This window comes from Carassius carassius, chromosome 2 (genome assembly GCF_963082965.1).
Source record: "Carassius carassius chromosome 2, fCarCar2.1, whole genome shotgun sequence".
Taxonomy (NCBI): domain Eukaryota; kingdom Metazoa; phylum Chordata; class Actinopteri; order Cypriniformes; family Cyprinidae; genus Carassius; species Carassius carassius.
The window spans coordinates 38,894,617-38,918,127 of record NC_081756.1 but is presented as its reverse complement, the minus strand read 5'-3'; the positions used below and the strand labels follow the sequence as shown (position 1 = coordinate 38,918,127).

The 23,511-nt window shown below is 39.3% G+C and overlaps 1 protein-coding gene across 1 annotated transcript in view; it reads left to right on the top strand.

The window, feature by feature from the left end:
* LOC132109658 (solute carrier family 2, facilitated glucose transporter member 4-like) overlaps window positions 1–23,511 on the top strand; it is a 119,542-nt gene that overhangs the window by 88,207 nt on the left and 7,824 nt on the right. Inside the window, exon 5 of the mRNA XM_059515923.1 lies at window positions 20,829–20,944. Within this exon, the coding sequence (XP_059371906.1) occupies window positions 20,829–20,944 (116 nt within the window). The remainder of the gene's footprint in view (window positions 1–20,828; window positions 20,945–23,511) is intronic.

The following is a 23,511-nucleotide window of genomic DNA, read 5'->3' as shown; positions in this document are numbered from 1 at the left end:
AGGGCTGTAGAGGTCCTTTTTAGGTGCTTATTCACCATCTGGTCTGGATATGTACTGGATCTTGGTGACAGCAGTGACCATTTGATCTGGATACAGACTGGATCTGGTGGCTATGGTGACCTTGGAAAAAGAGAAAAACAGACTAATATTAGCTTAGATGCAATTCTTCTAATGATGTAGCAAGTACATCCGGTTGTTATGGAAAGTTTTCCTGGTTCCAGTTTACCTAATTAATGGAGCCTAAAAATCCTTTAACGGATTTGGATATTGGAAGTGTATTAGCGTGTTATGTGTAAGCCAGGTTAAGTTTTGTCATGCCCTGACATTTGAGCTTTTTTCAGTTGCTTATAAACATCTAAATGGCTAAAGTCTAATCTCACTGTAATCAGCACAAACTAGGCTATAATAATATGTGAGCAGCGTGTATGTACAGGATTGTGTTTTTGAGGGGAAAAAAAATTATGCATGGTTAGTGAAAAACTAAAAATGTTAAATCACTTTAATAAGGCCATAAAACACATACATAACATTGGTTCCCGGGACTTTTGAGAACTGGAGCTTGTAGCCTAGAATTTTTCTTTCTATATTATGTGAAAATCATCTTGTTTACTTGTTAACAATATATTGATTTAAATTTTCTAAGACACTTTTTTGTTTGTAAAAGTCATATGCGAGTAGTCGTCAACTATCATGAATATCATTGGGATTTATACCTGAGAAGACAAAGGCCCACACAATTTGCATAATGAGCCTTTCAGTCAGGTTTGTGACTGAGAGGGAAAAGTTACAAGAAAGAATGTGAGAACAAAAATGTATAGATTTTATGTTTGTAGTTTATTTAGAATATATTGAATTATCCCACAACATAATTTAATATCCACTTTCGAGTGCAGTTAAACAGTTTATTAGGAACAATCAAAGCTGACTTTCAAAGCTGAATTTTTTGCATCATTACTCCAGTCACACCATCCTTCAGAAATCCTTTTAATAATCTGATTTTCTACAATAAACAAATAAATAATTAATTGTTATCATTATCATTATTATTATTGTTGAAAAGAGCTGAGAATATATTTTTTTTCAGGTTTTTTGGGGATACAAAAAAATGTATATGATCTCTTTTGAATAAAGCGCTTCATTCTTTTTTTTTTCTGAGAAGATCCAAATCTCAAATCCTGAGGTATTCCACATCATCTTTTTGGGGTGAATTATGTCTTATTCCTCTCATTCTTATTCCTCTTATTCCTCGAAGTAAACAGTAAAATCAAAAAACTTGAAGAACAGTCTTGCTGATTTGTTTTCTGTTGTATGGGCGTATTCAAGCCACGCACTTCAGTGGAACATTATAATCTCAAAAGCGTGTTCAGCACGGGGGCGTGGTCGCATTAGATATAATGAAGGGAGACGTGAAAAACGGACATCGCGTTGTTTTCATATGGACTACTTTATCACAGACAGTGTTGGGCAGTAACGTGTTACTGTAATTTGATTACTTTTTTAGTATCGGAGTAATGTAATGCGTTATAATTTTCAAAATAGTATTTAGAGTATAGTTACAAGCCTACGTTACTGTCAAGTCAAGTCAAGTCAAGTCACCTTTATTTATATAACGCTTTAAACAAAATACATTGCGTCAAAGCAACTGAACAACATTCATTAGGAAATCAGTGTGTCAATAATGCAAAATGACAGTTAAAGGCAGTTCATCATTGAATTCAGTGATGTCATCTCTGTTCAGTTTAAATAGTGTCTGTGCATTTATTTGCAAATCAAGTCAATGATATCGCTGTAGATGAAGTGACCCCAACTAAGCAAAGTCAGATTGTGCAGAAGAATCATCTGTTTCCTGTGGTCTTGTCCTGGTGGTCGTCTGAGACAAGGTCTTTACTGCCACGTTATATTGCTGACAGAATGCCGTGTTTTATAATCCAGAGATTGTAAAAATGATGTAGCACACGCACTGACAAGTCAAGTGCATTCAGTGGATTAGAGACCTGCTCCCTCGAGACCCGACGCAACAGAGTGCAGCACACAAGACTTGATAGGCGAGTGCAGAAACTCGTGTGTGTGCGGGATTCGGGAGAATAAAATGATTCACGGGACTCCGGTAAAATAGAAATATCTAACCATAAAATATCTAAAACAAATAAATTGTTATTCATCTATTGCACAAAAGCAATATGAACTAATATAAAATATAAACGATTAGCAGACACAAATGTATGTTTCTATTTAGGCTATAACGCGTGTTTGCAGCATTTAGGTATGCTGTGCTGAAATGTGCAAGCTCACGTTTCCTCTCATTATAACACACGAATTGTAGACATTATGGAATATGAATTATGCATATATTCATTGTGTTATAAAACAGAGATTTGTCAGATTGCATGAACTGAGATCATAGGCGGAGGGTGAACCAACTCCAGGTTAAGTCTAAAAGCAGCCAAATGTATTAACAGGGTGGCCACTAACGATAGCATGGCCACTCCTTTGGCCGCCCCACTTAAAACTGCTGTTTTTGTCAATTTTTTTCTTGACAAGAAATGCATTTATTTAGATGCTGAACTGTCGTATCTCTTTAGGCTATGACCACATCCAACGGAAGAATTTTCAGACGTGCACTTGAGCTTCACCTCAGCGTCATGCGCGAGTCAAACAAGCGCGGAAAAGCTACAGTAGCCAAATGAGCTTCAATAGAACAACTGTGATCTGCGGTCTGATGAGATATTGTTAGACTATTTGTAAGTAAAACACACTTCCCTGTCCCATCAGCCGTTTTACTTTGCTCACAGCCAGTGCCAGCCCGAGCCTCTTGGGGGCCCTAAGCAGAATTTGATCTGGGGGCCCCCCTCCCACCAATTACTCGGCTCGGTGTTCATCTTCAGTTCTCTCTTCACAGCAGTTCAGTCAGTGTAGTGTTTGAGTAAATGAACTACTCCGGGATAATGGTTTGTTTTTACTCAGAGGGAGTGTCAGCCACATTAAAAAAAGTTAACAGCTTAAGTCATTTGTGGATCAATGCGTATTGGAGACGCGAACCGTTTAAAACGATTCGGTTCGATTTGGTGAACTGTTTCAAAGAGATCCGGTTACATCGAGTGATTTGTTCGCGAACTGGATATCACAAACTGCTTTGTTTTGAACTCTCTTCGATCATCACAGTCTGTAAAGATGAGCTCTTGTCTTTCAAGGCAGCTTGAAGTAAGCTTGTGTTACTGAACGACAATAATACCCCGAAACAAACGGTTGCACACTGTAACATGAAAAACTTGTATCGATGTTATAGGGCTTGGGTGTTGTGATGTCATTGCTTTGTGTGGTCGCCATGTTGATGGCCTCCTTTACTGCTACTTGGACTACTGCGCAGTGTTTAGACGTACTGCCTCTCAGCCGTGTGTCTTAATCTGATTAATTAAAAATCTATTTCAACCATGGTAAACCGTTACTGTATTGTGGGGTGTAATAGCAACACATAATTGCCATGGGAAAAAAAAAAGAAAATGCATTAACTTTCCACTGCTTTCCGACTTGGAGGCGCAACCACAGAGACCATAACATCTGAATTTTAATTTATATAACTTAAGTCAACATTGAAAATAAGGGAAAATTCGCAGGTTACTCATCCAAAATATGGGAAAATTTCAACATTCATCTTTCTGTTGCTATCCTATTTCTGTTGCGCTTTGCTGACAGCAAAATTTCGTACTACAAAACTGCTGCATTAACTAAGTAAGTTTTGAAGCTAGGTCTAACATGACTTTGCTTACAAATTTGCGTGAAATCGTGCTCTCACAATAACCACGCTATCTTAAAAAGCCCAACATCACGGTAAGGTTGCTTTTTTCAGTAAGCAAAATGATGCTTTGAAAACATCTGTTTCGCTGGAAGGGCAAGGGGTTTCGCTTCATTCACTGCTACGAATTGATGGCCGTCATAAGTATGATCTAAACCATGCTAATGCACTTCCATTAATGCCAACAAAGTGTACTTGTCACAATTCAGAAGGAGAGAGGACTCAAACGCGAAGTCAGGTAATGTCGGTTTAATTAACTCAGAAGGTCTCATAAGGCAAAAGAACTCAGGCTGCCGTCAGGCGACTTCTCAAACAAAAAATGTCTTTATAATAAATAACATAAGACAGTCACTCAGCCAGTGAAGGGGGATCGCGGGAGACCAGAGAACGGGTCCAGGTGAGCGGATGGTACTACTGGCGACAGTCGACTCACGTCAGCGGGAGGCTGGATGGAGTAGAGGTTTAGCGGAAATTCGTTCAACATGCACCAAACAGGACACGGCAAGCCAGGTGGGGAGAGAGCCAGGCTCAGGTACGTATGGGAACATTAGATTATAATCCGGAAGAGAACAAAGGGGAAAGACGACTAGAAATAGAGAGTCTAATCAGCAGAAGCAGGTACAGGTGCAGAGAGAAGAGAATGAAGAGCAGAGGGGATGAGAAACAGCTGTGAGTGATAATGAGATGAGTCGAGTATGTGAAGGAGACTAACTAGAAGAGGGAGAGACAGAGGAGGATACCCAGTTCATAACAGTTCTAGTCTATGCAAAAGAATGTTGTGGTCAATAGTGTCGAACGCAGCACTAAGATGCAATCTCACTAATAGAGAGATACAACCACGATCAGATGATAAGAGTATGGAAGCATATGGGTAGCGATATTCAATTTGGAATGTAATATGCAAAATGACAATGCAATATGTAAAATGGCAATGCATTTCTGTATTTACATTTACATTTTCCAATACATTTGTGCAACGTTTGGTGCAAAATGAAAATGAAAATTAAATTACATAATTTTCATTTGCCATTTCATACACCAGTTTTAATATGTAAAATGAATACTAATTTTAACGCTTTATAAGTTGCAAAATTTAAAAATTAAAATGTATTACAGAAATGATTAGATATGTATAACATGTTCAAGCAAAAACTGTGGCAAAATTATCATTTAAATGCTATTTTTCTTAAATGCATTAACACTCACAGTCAAGACACTTCGATTGCATTTTCATTCAATGTCCCGCAATGAATGTAGCAAAATTCAATGTGCACATTGAAAATGCATTCCGAGCCGATCACGTGTCCGCCCCCTACCGCCATGTCAATCACTGCGTGAACAAGGTGGGGCTTGCAGAAGGTCAGAGACTCAAATCTCAAGAAGAGGATTCAAGTGAGAGAACATGGACAAGACCGTTGGTCCGTGTACGTTTTGATCATTTCGGCTTATGGCTTCAATATTTCATTCGCTCTTGTGGGCGGAGCTGAAACGCTGCTTTCATCTGATTGGTCGAATCGCTCCACCTTCAGCTCGGTCTCTTCATTCTTTCAGGCAGAATAAGAGTCAGTGCGAGTGAAGCACTGTAATGTCTGAAACCGCTCACTGTTAATTAGCATAATATTTGAATCCTATTATGCTGGCCACATAATTCGTGCTGCTGCGACTTGCAAGAGACCCCGTTAAATTATTTCTAGGTTATAGTATTGTATAAATATTGTCCCACTGATAAAAACAGTGCAAATAGTTCTGTTTCCTTGGATTACAGTGAAGTGGAAATAAATATAGTTAAATTTATGAAATAAAATTAAATAGGATTTTTTGGGAAGGTAAGTCTGGCCAGTTATACAGCAACACGAGTCAGACGAGTCTGAAGATCTGAGCTGAATTTGGTGAAACATTAAAGTTCTAGTCTGTGTCAATTACTCTCATAATAAATAATAATAATAATGTTACCCGTATTTTTCGGTATAAGTTGCATCAGTCCAAAAATACGTCATGACGAGGAAAAAAACATATAAGTCGCATTTATTCAGAACCAAGAGAAAACATTACCATCTTTAGGGGAAGTTGTGGCCTAATGGTTAGAGAGTCGGACTTCCAATCGAAAGGTTGTGAGTTCGAGTCCCGGGCCGGCAGGAATTGTGGGTGGGGGGAGTGCATGTACAGTTCTCTCTCCACCTTCAATACCACGACTTAGGTGCCCTTGAGCAAGGCATCGAACCCCCAACTGCTCCCCGGGCGCCGCAGCATAAATGGCTGCCCACTGCTCCGGGTGTGTGCTCACAGTGTGTGTGTGTGTTCACTGCTCTGTGTGTGTGCATTTCGGATGGGTTAAATGCAGAGCACAAATTCTGAGTATGGGTCACCATACTTGGCTGAATGTCACTTCAGTTTCACTTTCACTACAGCCGCGAGAGGGCACTCTGTGGTAGGCTACAGGAGCACTGAGCAGCATAGAGCTAATTTTACTATTTTTATTTCAGAAATGTAACAATATTAATTTTTACAATTATTTATTAATGTCACACACACATACCTAGTGCCTTATGACTTAAAAGATGAGAGTGGTAAATGTTACAGACATGGAACTGTTCAGTCTATTATTGATTTTTATTTCCACTTCACTTTTTTCCAAAGAGACAGAACTATTTGCACTGTATTTATCAGTGGGACAATATTCATACAATACTACAACCTAGAAATAATTTGCAGGTCTCAGCAGCACAAATAATGTGCCCAGCTACATCTGATTCAAATATTATGCTAATTAACAATGAGCGGTGGTTTCAGACATTACAGTGTCACACTCGCACTGACTCTTATTCTGCCTGAAAGAATGAAAAGACCGAGTTGAAGGTTGAGCGATTCGACCAATCAGATGAAAGCAGCGTTTCAGCTCCGCCCACCAGTGCGAATGAAATATTAAAGCCATAAACGGAAATGATGAAAACGTACACGGACCAACTGTCTTGTCCATGTTCTCTCACTTGAATCCTCTTAAGTTTTGAGTCTCTTGACCTTCTGCAAGCCCCGCCTTGTTCACACAGTGATTGACATGGCGGGAGGGGGCGGACACGTGATCGGCTCGGAATGCATTTTCAATGTGCACATTGAATTTTGCTACATTCATTGCGGGACACTGAATGAAAATGCAATCGTAAGTGTCTTGACTGTGAGTGTTAATGCATTTAAGAAAAATAGCATTTAAATGATAATTTTGCCACAGTTTTTGCTTGAACATGTTATACATATCTATTCATTTCTGTAATACATTTTCATTTTAATTTTGCAACTTATAAAGCGTTAAAACTAGTATTCATTTTACATATTAAAACTGGTGTATGAAATGGCAAATGAAAATTATGTAATTTAATTTTCATTTTCATTTTGCACCAAACGTTGCACAAATGTATTGGAAAATGTAAATGTAAATACAGAAATGCATTGTCATTTTACATATTGCATTGTCATTTTGCATATTACATCCCAAATTGAATTATGCTACCCATACGCTTCCATATAAGAGCAGGTCATTTGTAATTTTAAGAAGAGCAGTCTCAGTACTATGATACGTTCTAAATCCTGACTGGAAATCCATTTTTCTCTAAGAAGGAATATAATTGGAGGATACTACCTTTTCTAGTATCTTGGACAGAAAAGGGAGATTCGAGATTGGTCTATAATTAACTAGTTCTTCGGGGTAAAGTTGTGGTTTTTTGATGAGAGGCTTAATAACAGTCAGTTTGAAGGTTTTGGGGACATATCCTAATGACAATGAGTAATTAATAATAGTCAGAAGAGGATCTATAACTTCTGGACTCACCTCTTTTAGGAGCTTAGATGGAATAGTGTCTAACAAACATGTTATTGGTTTAGATGATTTAACAAATTTATACAATTCTTCCTCTCTGATAGTAGAGAATGAGTGGAAATGTTCCTCAGGGGATCTATAGTGAACTGTCAGATGCGATAATGAAGCTGACGGCTGAATGGTTACAATATTATCTCTAATAGTATCAATTTTAGAAGTAAAGTAGTTCATAAAGTCATTACTGCTGTGAAATGTCGACACTTGTTGAGGCTTTATTTTTAATTAATTTTGCCACTGTATTGAATAAATACCTGGGGTTATGTTTGTTTTCTTCTAAAAGAGAAGAAAAGTAATCGGATCTAGCAGTTTTTAATGCTTTTCTATAGGATAGGTTACTTTCCTGCCAACAATACGAAATACCTCTAGTTTTGTTTTCCTCCAGTTGCGCTCTATTTTCCGGACTGCTCTCTTTAGGGTGCGAGTATGCAACTGTGTTTAAAATGCTAGAAAAGAGAGAGTCCGTAGTTTTTGTTACATCATCCAGTTGTTCTGAAGTTTTGGATTTGCTAAGGAACTCAGATACATCAGGAAGATTACTTACAAAGCAGTCTTTTGTAGTAGAAGTGATGGTTCTACCATACTAATTGTGGCTATATGAAGTTTGCACAAAACTAAATAATGATATCATCAATTGGCTACATAATTTCAACATCATCAACATCAATTCCATATGATGCTATTAGATCTAGAGTATGATTACAACAATGAGTAGGTCCTGAGACGTTTTATCTAACCCCAATAGAGTTCAGAATGTCTATAAATGCTGATCCCAATGCATCTTTTTCAGTATCAACATGGATATTAAAATCAGCAACTATTAAAACTTTATCTGCAGCCAGAACTTATTCAGATGTAAAATCAGCAAATTCTTTAATAAAGTCTGTATGGTGCCCTGGTGGCCTGTATACAGTAGCCAGTACAAACATCACAGGGGATTTATCATTAACATTGGTTTCTCTCACCATTACTTCAAATGAGTTATACTTGAAGCTTGCCCTCTGAGAAATCCTGAAACATTGTTATAAATTGAAGCAACACCTCCCCCTTTGCCTTTTGGACGTTGCTCATGTTATACTTGAAGCTTGCCCTCTGAGAAATCCTGAAACATTGTTATAAATTGAAGCAACACCTCCCCCTTTGCCTTTTGGACGCGGCTCATGTTATAACAGTAATCTTGGGGGATCTACTCATTTAAAATAATGTAATCATCAGGTTTTAGCCAGGTTTCTGTCAAACAGAGCACATCTAGATTGTTTTTTTATTTGTTGAACCTCGCTTAAATTGTTACTCTTAAATTGGTTTGGACGTTTTTTGTATTTTCTAGTTTGGGGAACAGTCTCTATAGTGTGATATCCAGGTAAAGTAGTCTCTATGTGCTGAGAATTAACCTACCTCTGTGACGTGAGGCAGCTAGCAGACGGTCAGTTTAGCCAGTCTGTATGCTTCCTGACTTGGGCCCCAGTTAGTCAAGTATAAACTTTAAGACTATGTGCCATATTTCTAGAGAGAAGAGCGGCGCCACCCCAGGATGGATGAAGACAGGTTTCTTTTCAACAGGTCAGGTCTGCCCCAAAAGCTCGTCCAGTTGTCTATGAAACCTATGTTATTCTGCGGGCACCACTTAGACATCCAGCCATTGAGTGATGACAATCTGCTATGCATCTCGTCACCACGGTAAGCAGGGAGGGGACCAGAGCATATTACAGTGTCTGACATCGTGCTTGCAAGTTCACACACCTCTTTAATGTTATTTTTAGTGATCTCCGACTGGCGAAGTCGAACATCATTAGCGCCAGCATGAATAACAATCTTACTGTATTTACGTTTAGCATTAGCCAGCACTTTTAAATTTGCCAAGATGTCAGGCGCTCTGGCTCCTGGTAAACATGGTAAACATTTGAATATGGTGGCTGGTGTCTCTATATTCACGTTCCGTACAATAGAATCACCACTAAATAGAGCACTTTCATCAGGTTTCTCAGTAGGTGCATCACTGAGTGGGGAGAACCTGTTTATTGTTTTGATCGGAACAGAAGAGTGGTGTTTTGACCCATGACTATGCCGCCTTACTGTCACCCAGTTGCCTTAAGGCACTTAAACAGTCCAGTACATTATAATCAAATATATTTTTATATTGAAATAATGGAGATTTCTGTCCCACCCCAGACTGGTTGCTGCATGGCCCCTCCCTGGCCATCCGTATTGAAAAACATCCTGGCTCTGCCACTGTGTATTAAACATCATAAACACGTCTTTTTAGGCAAGAACCAGACATGGGTGTCAAAAAACTAATATATATATATATATATATATATATATATATATATATATATATATATATATATATATATATATATATATTTATTTATATATATATATATATATATATATATATATATATTTTTTTTTTTTTTTTGGTACATGCGCTTTGTTGTTTATGATGAGGTTGTTCACAAGAGTCCGGAATTCAGTCAGCCAACACGCACACACTCAACAGAACTGATGAGTTTCAGGGAGGACTCATCTGAAAAATGCGCAACACTTTTTAACCGTCTAAAATAAAATACGGCGCAACATGAGCAGATCTTAATTTAATGCCAAATTCGATACTATTTATATTCACTTTGTTAGCAACATACATAATAGTGAATGTTGATGATTTAATAACAAATATTTATCGGGAGCATGCATGCTGGGATTTAACACATTTCATAGGGAAAAAGTAATGTAACTAGTAATGTAACTAATTACTTTTGAAATAAAGTAAATCAAAACAGTGACATGATAACTTTTAAAAGGAGTAGTCGGTAATCAGTAATTTGATAACATTTTCAGAGTAACTTGCCCAACACTGATCACAGAATATTTGTTTTCAGCAGCACTTGTTTAGATTAAAAGTAGACATGTCAAGCTTTCTAAAGATATATCTCTCATGTCTCAGCACATCTTCTTGGGGTGAATTATGTGTCGCTGCTTTGTTTTCTGTGGTATGGGCGTATACATACCGCGCACTTCACGTGGAACATTATAATCTCAATACCATGCTCAGCGCGTGGACATTGTTTGCATTAGATATAATAAAGGGAGATGTGAAAGACGCGTTATTTTCATATGGATTACTTTATCACAGAATATTTGTTTTTGGTTGATTAGTTTAAAAGTAGACATGTCAAGCTTTCTATAGAATTACCTCTCATGCCTCTTCTAAGAGTATTCACTGAGTTACAGTTAATTTTAATGACGCATTTCTAAATGAAGATCACCGCAGACCAAGGCTGCAGACAGTTTTCTTTATTTTATAAATGCACAACGTTTTGTTGTTATTATGTGTGGATACAAATAAAAGTAGACCCTTTACAGATTTAAGTTATTTTCGGGGTTATCAAGAGAAGATGCCTCAACACGCGTATAGACGGGGCTCGACTCCAGAGGGTTAAAGAGATAGGTCTTTAATCTAGATTTAAACTGCAAGAGTGTGTCTGTCTCCCAAACAATGTTAGGTAGGTTATTCAAGAGTTTAGGTGCTAAATATGAAAAGGATCTGCCGTCTGTAGTTGTTTATGATATTCTAGGTATGATCAAATTGCCAGAATTTTGAGAATTCAGTGGACGTGGAGGACTATAATGTAATAAGAGCTCGTTCAAATACTGAGGTATACTGTCCATGTCCAGAAAGATAAAAGAAACATCATCAAAGTAGTCCATGTGACATTAGAGGGTCAGTTAGATATTCAGCATTGTCTTCTCTTCCGGGTCTGTTGTGAGCGCGTTCACAAGACTGCAGTGACGCTGCTGTGACATACAATGCTGCTGATGTGTTATCTTTGTTATTGGGCACACTAGAAAACACGTCACCAGCGTCATCGTCAATTGTCACAACAGTTGCACTCACAACAGACCAGGAAGGGAAGACAATGCTGAATAAAGTCATAATTTTTGGACCAAAATGTATTTTCCATGCTTCAACAAATTCTAACTGACCCTCTGATGTCACATGGACTACTTTGTTGATTATTTTATTTTCTTTCTGGACATGGACAGTATACCGTACATACATTTTCAATGGAGGGACTGAGAGCGCTCGGACTAAATCTCAAATATCTTAAACTGTTTTCTGATGATGAACGAGGTCTTACGGGCTCGGAACGACATGAAGGTAAGTCATTAATGACATAATTTTCATTTTTGGCTGAACTAACCCTTTAACTCTGCAGGAAAACTTCTCTGATTACTGTTAATATTTACCTTATGTAGAGTTAATTTACATTTATAATAGTGAAAAAATATCTAATTTTAAAACCCATTTGGTGTACATCTCAGAATAGCATTATAAATGGTAATAAAAACAAAGTGTGCCTTAAGAAGTTTGTTCAGTAAAAAATAGAATTTGTAGTTTTTGTATAAAATAGTTTTTCTGTTTGATCAGACATCCTTCTCTTGTGGACTGCTTCCACTCCCTGACTGCGGGTGTCGCTGTTGGACAGTGTTTTCTCTACTTCCTTTTGGCCTTCTGTAGCTAATCGTAGCTTCGTGTGGCTGTTTTTATTTTATTTTTATTTTTCTCTAGAATCTTTATCTTACCATCACTCTCTATTTTTTAAAGTGATAAAATATAACTTAATTCACACCATATGTCTGATATTATCGATCAATCTTATCAGATTAATTTTGATCGTTCACTTTTATTTTATATCCGTGAGTGCAGTACACCTGCAAACCATTAGCACTCGTTAGCTTGTCATTAGCGTTTTCATTCGAACCTATCACTGTTTTCTTTTCTCCTCTCCTCTCTCTCGCTCCAGTTTTTCACAAGTTCATCAAACAACCGCAGTAAGAATATTTCATCAAGCACGGTGAGTAATGGCTTCTCCTGCTATTGTTATTTGCACCTCTTCCCACATGTACAGTTTATCTATCTCTGTCGCAGATGAGGGATTCACATGTGATAAATGCAGGGAAATAGTTAGGCTGACAGAGAAGATTTCAGAATTAGAGACACGCATCCAAACTTTAATTGAGGGCAGTAAGAATGTTAGGGCTCTAGTACATTGTTCGGTTCCGGCAACAGAGCCCCTGCAGCGGGTCAACTGGGTGACAGTGAGGCAGCGTAGTCGTGGGTCAAAACACCACTCTTCTGTTCCGATCAAAACATTAAACAGGTTCTCCCCACTCAGTGATGCACCCACTGAGAAACCTGATGAAAGTGCTCTAGTTATTGGTGATTCTATTGTACGGAACGTGAATATAGAGACACCAGCCACCATAGTCAAATGTTTACCGGGAGCCAGAGCGCCTGACATCTTGGCAAATTTAAAAGTGCTGGCTAATGCTAAACGTAAATACAGTAAGATTGTTATTCATGCCGGCGCTAATGATGTTCGACTTCGCAAGTCGGAGATCACTAAAAATAACATTAAAGAGGTGTGTGAACTTGCAAGCACGATGTCAGACCCTGTAATATGCTCTGGTCCCCTCCCTGCTTACCGTGGTGATGAGATGCATAGCAGATTGTCATCACTCAATGGCTGGATGTCTAAGTGGTGCCCACAGAATAACATAGGTTTCATAGACAATTGGACGAGCTTTTGGGGCAGACCTGACCTGTTTAAAAGAGATGGTCTTCATCCCTCCTGGGGTAGCGCCACTCTTCTCTCTAGAAATATGGCAAATAGTCTTAGTGTTTATACTTGACTAACTGGGGCCCAGGTCAGGAAGCAGACAGACTGGCTAAACCGACCGTCTGCTAGCTGCCTCCCATCACAGAGGTCAGTTAATTCTCAGCACATAGAGACTTTTTCACCTAGATATCACACTATAGAGGCCGTGTCTGTTCCCCGAACAAGAAAATACAAAAAACGTCCAAACCAAGTTAAGATTAACAATTTAATTGATGATCAACAAATAAAAAACAGAAGCAATATGGATAAACAAATGATAAAGCTTGGCTTATTGAATATCAGATCCCTTTCTACGAAAACACTTTTTGTAAATAATATGATCACTGATCATAATATAGATGTACTCTGTTTGACAGAAACCTGGCTAAAACCTGATGATTACATTATTTTAAATGAGTCCACCCCCCAAGATCACTGTTATAAACATGAGCCGCGTCTAAAAGGCAAAGGTGGAGGTGTTGCTTCAATTTATAACAACGTTTTCAGGATTTCTCAGAGGGCAGGCTTCAAGTATAACTCGTTTGAAGTAATGGTGCTTCATATAACATTATCCAGAGAAACAAATGTTAATGATAAATCCCCTGTTATGTTTGTACTGGCTACTGTATACAGGCCACCAGGGCACAATACAGACTTTATTAAAGAGTTTGGTGATTTTACATCCGAGTTAGTTCTGGCTGAAGATAAAGTTTTAATAGTTGGTGATTTTAATATCCATGTTGATAATGAAAAAGATGCATTGCGATCAGCATTTGTAGACATTCTGAACTCTATTGGGGTTAGAAAACACGTTTCAGGACCTACTCATTGTCAAAATCATACTCTAGATTTAATACTGTCACATGGAATTGATGTTGATGGTGTTGAAATTATTCAGCCAAGTGATGATATCTCAGATCATTATTTAGTTCTGTGCAAACTTCATATAGCCAAAATTGTAAATTCTACTTCTTGTTACAAGTATGGAAGAACCATCACTTCTACCACAAAAGACTGCTTTTTAAGTTATCTTCCTGATGTAACCAAATTCCTGAGCATATGCAAAACCTCAGAACAACTTGATGATGTAACAGAAACTATGGACTCTCTTTTTTCTAGCACTTTAAATACAGTTGCTCCTCTACGCTTAAGGAAGGTTAAGGAAAACAGTTTGACACCATGGTATAATGAGCATACTCGCACCCTAAAGAGAGCAGCCCAAAAAATGGAGCACAGCTGGAGGAAAACAAAAGTAGAGGTATTTTGTATTGCTTGGCGGGAAAGTAATCTATCCTACAGAAAAGCATTAAAAACTGCTAGATCCGATTACTTTTCTTCTCTTTTAGGAGAAAACAAACATAACCCCAGGTATCTATTCAATACAGTAGCTAAATTAACAAAAAATAAAGCCTCAACAAGTGTTGACATTTCCCAACACCACAGCAGTAATGACTTTATGAACTACTTTACTTCTAAAATCGATACTATTTGAGATAAAATTGCAACCATTCAGCCGTCAGCTACAGTATCGCATCAGACAGTGCACTATAGACCCCCTGAGGAACAGTTCCACTCATTCTCTACTATAGGAGAGGAAGAATTGTATAAACTTGTTAAATCATTGTAAGGGAAACAGGTCAATTTAGCTCAAAGGGAATCATTTAAGATTAATCATAAATCATCTAAACCAACAACATGTATGTTAGACCCAATACCATCTAAGCTCCTAAAAGAGGTGCTTCCAGAAGTCATAGATCCTCTTCTGACTATTATTAATTCCTCATTGTCATCAGGATATGTCCCCAAAACCTTCAAACTGACTGTTATTAAGCGTCTCATCAAAAAACCACAACTTGACCCCAAAGAACTAGTTAATTATAGACCAATCTCGAATCTCCCTTTTCTGTCCAAGATACTAGAAAAGGTGGTATCCTCACAATTATATTCCTTCTTAGAGAAAAATGGTATATGTGAGGATTTCCAGTCAAGATTTAGACCGAATCATAGTACTGAGACTCCTCTCCCTAGAGTTACAAATGATCTGCTCTTATCATCTGATCGTGGGTGTATTTCTCTATTAGTTTTATTGGATCTTAGTGCTGCATTTTACACAATTGACCACAACATTCTTTTGCATAGACTTGAACACTTTGTTGGCATTAATGGAAGTGCATTAGCATGGTTTAAATCGTACTTATATGACCACCATCAGTTCGTAGCAGTGAATGAAGTTGTATCATATCGATCACAAGTGCAGTATGGAGTACCTCAAGGCTCAGTACTAGGGCCGCTACTCTTCACGCTTTATATGTTACCCTTGGGAGATATCATCAGGAAACATGGTGTTAGCTTTCACTGTTATGCTGATGATACTCAGCTCTATATTTCTTCACGGCCCGGTGAAACACACCAATTTGAAAAACTAATGGAATGCATAGTCGATATAAAAAACTGGATGACGAGTAATTTCTTACTGCTAAATTCTGAAAAAAATTATAGGACCTAAAACGCTGCTGGTAATAGCCTAGAACACTGTCTAAGACTTGATGGTTTCTCTGTCAATTCTTCATCATCAGTTAGGAACCTAGGTGTGCTATTTGATCGCAATCTTTCCTTAGAAAGCCACGTTTCTAGCATTTGTAAAACTGCATTTTTCCATCTCAAAAATATATCTAAATTTCGGCCTATGCTCTCAATGTCAAATGCATAAATGTTAATCCATGCATTTATGACTTCATGGTTAGATTATTGTAATGCCTTATTGGGTGGTTGTTCTGCACGCTTAGTAAACAAACTACAGCTAGTCCAAAATGCAGCAGCAAGAGTTCTTAATAGAACCAGGAAGTATGACCATATTAGTCCGGTCCTGTCAACACTGCACTGGCTCCCTATCAAACATCATATAGATTTTAAAATATTGCTTATTACTTATAAAGCCCTGAATGGTTTAGCACCTCAGTATTTGAATGAGCTCCTTTTACATTATAATCCTTTACATCCGCTATGTTCTCAAAACTCAGGCAATTTGATAATACCTAGAATATCAAAATCAACTGCGGGCGGCAGATCCTTTTCCTATTTGGCTCTTCAACTCTGGAATAACCTACCAAACATTGTTCGGGAGGCAGACACACTCTTGCAGTTTAAATCTAGATTAAAGACCCATCTCTTTAACCTGGCTTACACATAACATACTAATATGCTTCTAATATCCAAATCCGTTAAAGGATTTTTAGGCTGCATTAATTAGGTAAACCGGAACCGGGAACACTTCACATAACACCCTATGTACTTGCTACATCATTAGAAGAATGGCATCTACGCTAATATTTGTCTGTTTCTCTCTTATTCCGAGGTCACCGTAGCCACCAGATCCAGTCTGTATCCAGCTCAGAGGGTCACTGCAGTCACCCAGATCCAGTACGTATCCAGACCAGATGGTGGATCAGCACCTAGAAAGGACCTCTACTGCCCTGAAAGACAGCGGAGACCAGGACAACTAGAGCCCCAGATACAGATCCCCTGTAAAGACCTTGTCTCAGAGGACCACCAGGACAAGACCACAGGAAACGAATGATTCTTCTGCACAATCTGACTTTGCTGCAGCCTGGAATTGAACTACTGGTTTTGTCTGGTCAGAGGAGAACTGGCCCCCCAACTGAGCCTGGTTTCTCCCAAGGTTTTTTTCTCCATTCTGTCACCGATGGAGTTTCGGTTCCTTGCCGCTGTCGCCTCTGGCTTGCTTAGTTGGGGTCACTTCATCTACAGCAATCGTTGACTCGATTGCAAATAAATGCACAGACACTATTTAACTGAACAGAGATCACTGAATTCAATGATGAACTGGCTTTAACTATGATTTTGCATTATTGATACACTGTTTTCCTAATGAATGTTGTTCAGTTGTTTTGACGCAATGTATTTTGTTTAAAGCGCTATATAAATAAATGTGACTTGACTTGACTTGACTTGATCAGACCAGATGGGCTAGTCTTCGCTGCCCACATGCATCAGTGAGACTTGGGCGTTTATGACCCTAACACTGGTTCTCCAGTTGTCCTTCTCTGAAATGTCTGTTCACATGCTGCATAATACAGTATATCCCACTCCTGACAGATGCCAATGTAACGATATAGTCAGTGTTATTCACTTCACCTGCCAGCGGTTTTAATGTTCTGGCTGATTGCTGTAAGTATCTTTTTAAAGGGAACTTCGAACTGCGTCCTCTAGGGGACACTATGGGGAACACCTCATTGTGACCCGTGTCTGAAGCATACATTGAAAAAACACAGCCATCTGCTTCCCGCCGTTCAGGATCCGGCACTGCTGAGGCACAGAGGAGAATGAGCTCGGGAGGTGGATTTGCCTAAAAGGTTTAGAGAGGGACTTTCCCTTTTACGCTCGTAATGGAGGTGGACGAGAGAGAGCCTCGGGAGGATGATGTTATATTTTTTTACACTTTCTGATACTGAGGTCAGTGCTCTGCTGGGTTTTTACCCAGGAAAAGCAGGATATATTTGAGGATGATGAAGAAGCTGAGGCTGAGCCTTCTCAATTCTCCCGCCCTGCGTATGTACAGCTGTTGGAGGTTATTGATTGCACCACGGCAACGTTGGACTTGCCATGAAAATGTGCTACCCTGATAGCACACGTACATCTCGGGGACGTCTATTTGACGTGTGCATTTACATCTGCAAGATGTATTTTTTTGAGCGTTTGCTCATCTGCAATACATCTATAGGACGTTTCCTTTTAGATGTCAAATAGATTTCCATTAGATGTCTTTAAGATGTTTATGATTTGGAATGTATGTAAAACTGACATCTGAAAGACATCTGTCAGATGTTTGTAGACAGCAGATGCTTTCCAGGTCAAGAGATCTTTAACAGACATCTTGCAGACGTACGTGTGCTATCTGGGTAACAAGGTGATGCCGTGAGGCCGCCTTGATGAGCGTTATCTTTCTGACCATAGCCCTCCAGCTCAGGTGAGCCATCCATTTCTGCCTGATCTCCATACAGAGATCGAAAGAAATGAAAGAGTCCATTTTCTTCTCGCATCCATCTGTTTCAGCATTAGAGTTGTGCCAGCAAAGCGGCTATAAGAGTATTCCCCTCAGTAGAAAGAGATTTCCTTCTGCGGGGGAGACATCCTCTCTTAATCGCCCTCCTTGCCATCTAAGCCACTTCAAGAAATACATCTTGCTTGAGGAGGTCATGAGGAGGTAATCAGAACCTAAGGGATGTGATCCAGATTTTCGTCCGAATCAGAGCGAAACCTAGGTATCTACTCGTCCCCTTTAGGGATTTTTTTTACTTCTGCTTTTATCCTCCCCTTCCTAATTCCCCTGTAACCACCAGCTCTCCACCTGATCGAGGTTAGGTGGAAACCTCTCGCATAACAGTGTCCTGTGCTTGACGTATAATGTTTTTGGCTGGTTCTACGTATGTTCATAGCAACCACCCTACTGATGGTCCAGACTAAAAGGAGGCGCCCCTTGAGCGGGGCTCCAGTGCAGGAGGGTGGGTGAATATATAACCCTTTCTGTATACTTATGTGTATTAAATTACTGGTGGTTATGTGTCTACTAATAAACTCTGTGAGTTTCCTTTGCAGTGCTCAGTTACAGTGTTAAACACCAGCCATCCGGCTTCATGTTCCGGTATTAGTCGGCTGAGATCACAGGTTTCTGCGGGAGCCTCCTTGATCATCAGGCCTGGCACAGCACTGCAGGGAATTTCATGGATGTACAGCCAGGTCACCCTGAGGGGTCTCCTGGCCACTTAGTTGTGCTGTAACATCCAGCGGGAAGTGGAGGTGGCAGTTACAGTCTTCTTGCATATGGTGCCTCAGGTGATGCTCCCCTCGCCAGAGGTTTGTAAAATTTGAGCTTGTGTTTCAGCACCTCTGTGATGCTTATGAACCTTTAGGTACACACGCTAAGCTCTGTGTACTTTCTGAAAACCACATGGTGGTTAGTGTGCATGTGAACACACTGAGCACTTTCTGAAATCCTGTACGGTAAGGGTTACGCGCTGCACCTCATTCCCTTTCTTGAGAGGATTAGACCTTGGTTCCTTAGGCTCCATTCAGCCAGTGTATTTGTTTATACATTCCAAGCATCGCTTCCCTCAACATGAGGGGCTATTTGGGCGATTCTTGAGGTAGTTTAGCAGCTCTCCCCTTTTCCAAGAAGGGTCGCCTATGAGTGCACTACTCTCAATTCTGAGTTCTCCTCTAATATGAGTTCTCCTGGGGGTTTTTTTTCCCCAGAGCGCTCCAGCATTATTTCCACAGATCGAGTTGATGACTCTCAAACATAATGTTTAGCCATCTCCTTAGAACAGTATTTGAAAATCCATGCTATGGTAAGTGTGCACGTGAAGTCTTTGTGCACTTTCTGAAATCCACAATGTGGTAAGTTCGCATGCTAGTATTCTGCGTTCTTTCTAAAATCCTATATGGTGAGGGCTTTGTGCGGTTGCTTCGTGCCCTTTCTTGAGTTGGTAAAAACCCTGTTCATTTTGGGTGCAACTCCACCTATGTATTCTCGGATACCTAACTAAACAGGGAGTTGCTACTAGGGATCTGTTGAGACAGGTACGTCTTAGTATAAAATGCTAGGTTCTTAGCCGTATCCCTTTAAAGGAATCTTTCCTGATTTCAAGCCTTCAGCGCAACCCCGGGTCGAGGCCCTAGCGATTAAGTTGGGTATGTAGCTTAGGCCTTCGGCTGTAAGGGGGTACTGTCACAGACAGCCGTCTAAACGTCCCAGGGGCAACTCCCATGGAAATGGTAGAGTTGGTACTTAGTGTTCGCCATGATTCTGGCCTGCACTCCCCTCAGCATGATGGCGTGGGTATAACTGTTCCCCATAGCGCCCCCTAGAGGACGCAGTTCAAGGTTCCCTTGTCTTCAAGATTCCGTCTTAGGTTATGAATATAACCATGGTTCACTGAGCAGGGAATGAGACACAACATCCTCTAGCTCCCTGCCATGCTTCGGATGCAAGCTTCAGACAAAGAAGTGATTTACATGTTCCCCTGGTGCCTGTTTATAGTCGCGCCGGTAGTAACATCAGAGGCTGTCACCGGCCAACTCGTTGGTGTTTTTTTCAATGTATGCTTCAGACACTGGTCATGACGAGGTTTCCCCATAGCGACCCCTAGAGGATGCAGTGTCCATGGAACCATGGTTACTTTCGTAACCGTCGACATTTTCTATGGACCTCAGTTTCTGTAACACTACATTTCTTAAGCATTTTCATAAAAGTAAAGGTATTATATTTAATTAACATTGACAAAAAACATTTTTATAATGATGAACAGATTAGTTAATTTGTAGTCAAAAATTTTGAAATGTCAAGTATGCACACACATAAATCAGCATTTTGGTTTGAAAACTCATCACAGGAATAAACTGCATGTTAAAACATTACAATAGAAGATGTTATTTTAAAGTGTAATAATATTTCACAGTATTACTGTATTACTGTTTTCTTTATAAGGGTTGGCTTCAGGATTGGTTCCCATGTATGTTGGTGAGATCGCCCCTACCACTCTAAGAGGAGCTCTGGGCACTCTGCACCAGCTGGCCATAGTCACTGGCATTCTTATGGCCCAGGTACAGTAAAGTCACCTTTATTTATATAACCCTTGCACTTTACAAATTGTTTCAAATAATCTTTACAGTGATAAACAGGAACATAATGATTCAATTATGCAAACAGAAATTAATTCTACTGTAAAGCAGCTCTAAAAAGACAATAGTAAACAGTTATTCAATTGAAATCAGTTAATTGATTGAATAATCAATTATGGAATGAGTTAAATTAATCTATAAATCAGCACTGGAGAGAACAGAGATGTCATCATCCAGCTCAGTTCAGTTTTCATTCAATAGTGTCTGTGCAGTCATATTAATATTATCCTCAACCAAGCAAGACAAAAGGCGACAATGCCAAGCAAATCAAACTCTACTGGAGACAGAAATGGAGAAAAAACCTGGGAAGAAACCAGACTCAGATGTATTCCTTGAATTTAAGAATACATCATGCCAGCTTTTGGCGGGGGGAGTTGAAGGGGTGGACTTACCCATTAGGCAGTTAGTGCGACTGCCATGGGATCCCAAAAGCCAAGCGGCCACCTAAAATGCTTTTCATATACCAGATGTGCATTAAGCGCGGATATGCAAATGGTTGCTGTTTACGGTGTTTAATACCACGACAACCGTCTGCATGTCGGAGTTGAACTTGCTTCTTGTGTATCCTGCTTGTAGCAAATGAAAATATTATGCCTCTAATGCTGACTGCCGCACGAGCACGAGATCTCTTTGCCGGAGCGTGCATTTCTCTCTTTCTGCGTCTGCTCTGTACAGTGAGTGGCCGAAAGGAGCTGCGCTTTCAGTTAAAACACAGATATGTCGCGTCTCTAATTTTACATGCAGAATAGCCGAAATCACAGCACAGCTATTGTCTTTATCTTGTCTGTAGCCTATATGATTTTAACAGATAAAGGCATGATTTTAAATCAGTATTTTTGTGCAGATTAATGTCTCGAAAGGGAGAGCTGATTAGTCTTAATGGGTCGCGTTTCAATCACTATTTCTTATTCATCGTTTTTGAGAATTTAGATGCATCAAAATACAGTATATGGCACAGAGAGGCAAACAAATGTAATAATAAATAAATAATAAATGTACATTTTGCATGTTCATAAGAAGTGAGCTGCCCTGTCTTGCGGAAATACAAACAGGTTTTGTACTGTAAGTAAATTGATCAGTGCAAAGAAAGAGAAGTAATAAGAATGTGGTTTTTGTTTTTGTTTTTTTCCCATGTGTCTTATAGACATGAACAAGTTCTTTGAAAAGCATCTATGACATATGAAGCATGTCTACTCTTCATGCTCTGTTAACTATGGTTTCACTAATAATAAACATATATTACATGAAGCATCCATATCTGTCAATGCCCATGTCAAGGCCCGGTTTCACAAATGGGTCTTATCTTAAGCCAGGACTAGGCCTAAGTTTAATTTAGATATTTAAGCAACTTTTACAAAAAGGCCTTAGAAGAAAATGTTTCAGGTGTGCATCTTAACACAGAAGAATGACACTGACATATTTTAAGATATATTAGAGCAAGATATTTTCAGTTGTGACAGCTCAAACATGTATTTTAGTCTGGGACTATCTTAACCCTTGTCTGTGAAACCGGGGGAAAACTATTAATTTATGGTACATTTAGAACAGATAAAAATGTGTATCCATTACATATTCAGTACATTGGATGTTAACCTGTTAACCAGCACCCGTCATTATGGGACTCACAGCTGAAAGTGCCCTACTTAACTAAAAATTGCAATAGTTCCTTACTTTAGTGTGTTACACACATAATTTTGGTGTCTTTGGAAACAACACCTTTTGGGCTTTTCATCATCCAGAGTTGATAATGCTCGAAAAGATTAAAAGTTTTAGACACTGAAGTGCCTTGAAAAGAATTGCTTTATTATTATTTTTTTTTTTAATGTTATTTTATTATTATTATTTTTATTATTTATTTATTTTATATAAAAATATATTAAGTCCGGACCATCAGTCAGGTGGTTGCTATGAACATAAAACCAACCAAAAACATTATAGGTCCAGTATAGGAAACTGTTATGTGAGAGGTTTCCACCTAACCTCGATCAGGTGGCGAGCTGGTGGTTACAGGGGAATTAGGAAGGGGAGAATAAAAGCAGAAGTAAAAAATCCCTGAAGGGAATGAGTATATTCCTCGGTATCACTCTGATTCGGACGAGAACGCTGCCTCATCTGGATCACATCCCTTAGGTTCTGCTTACCTCCACGTGACCCACGATTCCTCTTACCCTTGCCCGCAGGTGGGGAAGGAGCGCGAGTCGCGACACTAGCCTTCTGTGCCCGTCTTTGATCCTCAAATCGAGACAGGCCAGGATCCATATGTTGTTTGGACTCGGACCTGCGTATGCCTTGCCATCTAAGCCAGATGAATTTCTGATGGGGCTTAGATGGCAAGGAGGGAGCTTAAGAGACGATGTCTCCCCTGCAGAAATAATTTTTTTTTAATGCTCTTTCTACAGGGGGCATCCCCTCATAGCCGCTTTCGCGCATCACCTCAATGCTGGCAGATTTACTCTAATGCCGAAACGGAGGGATGCAAGAAGAAAATG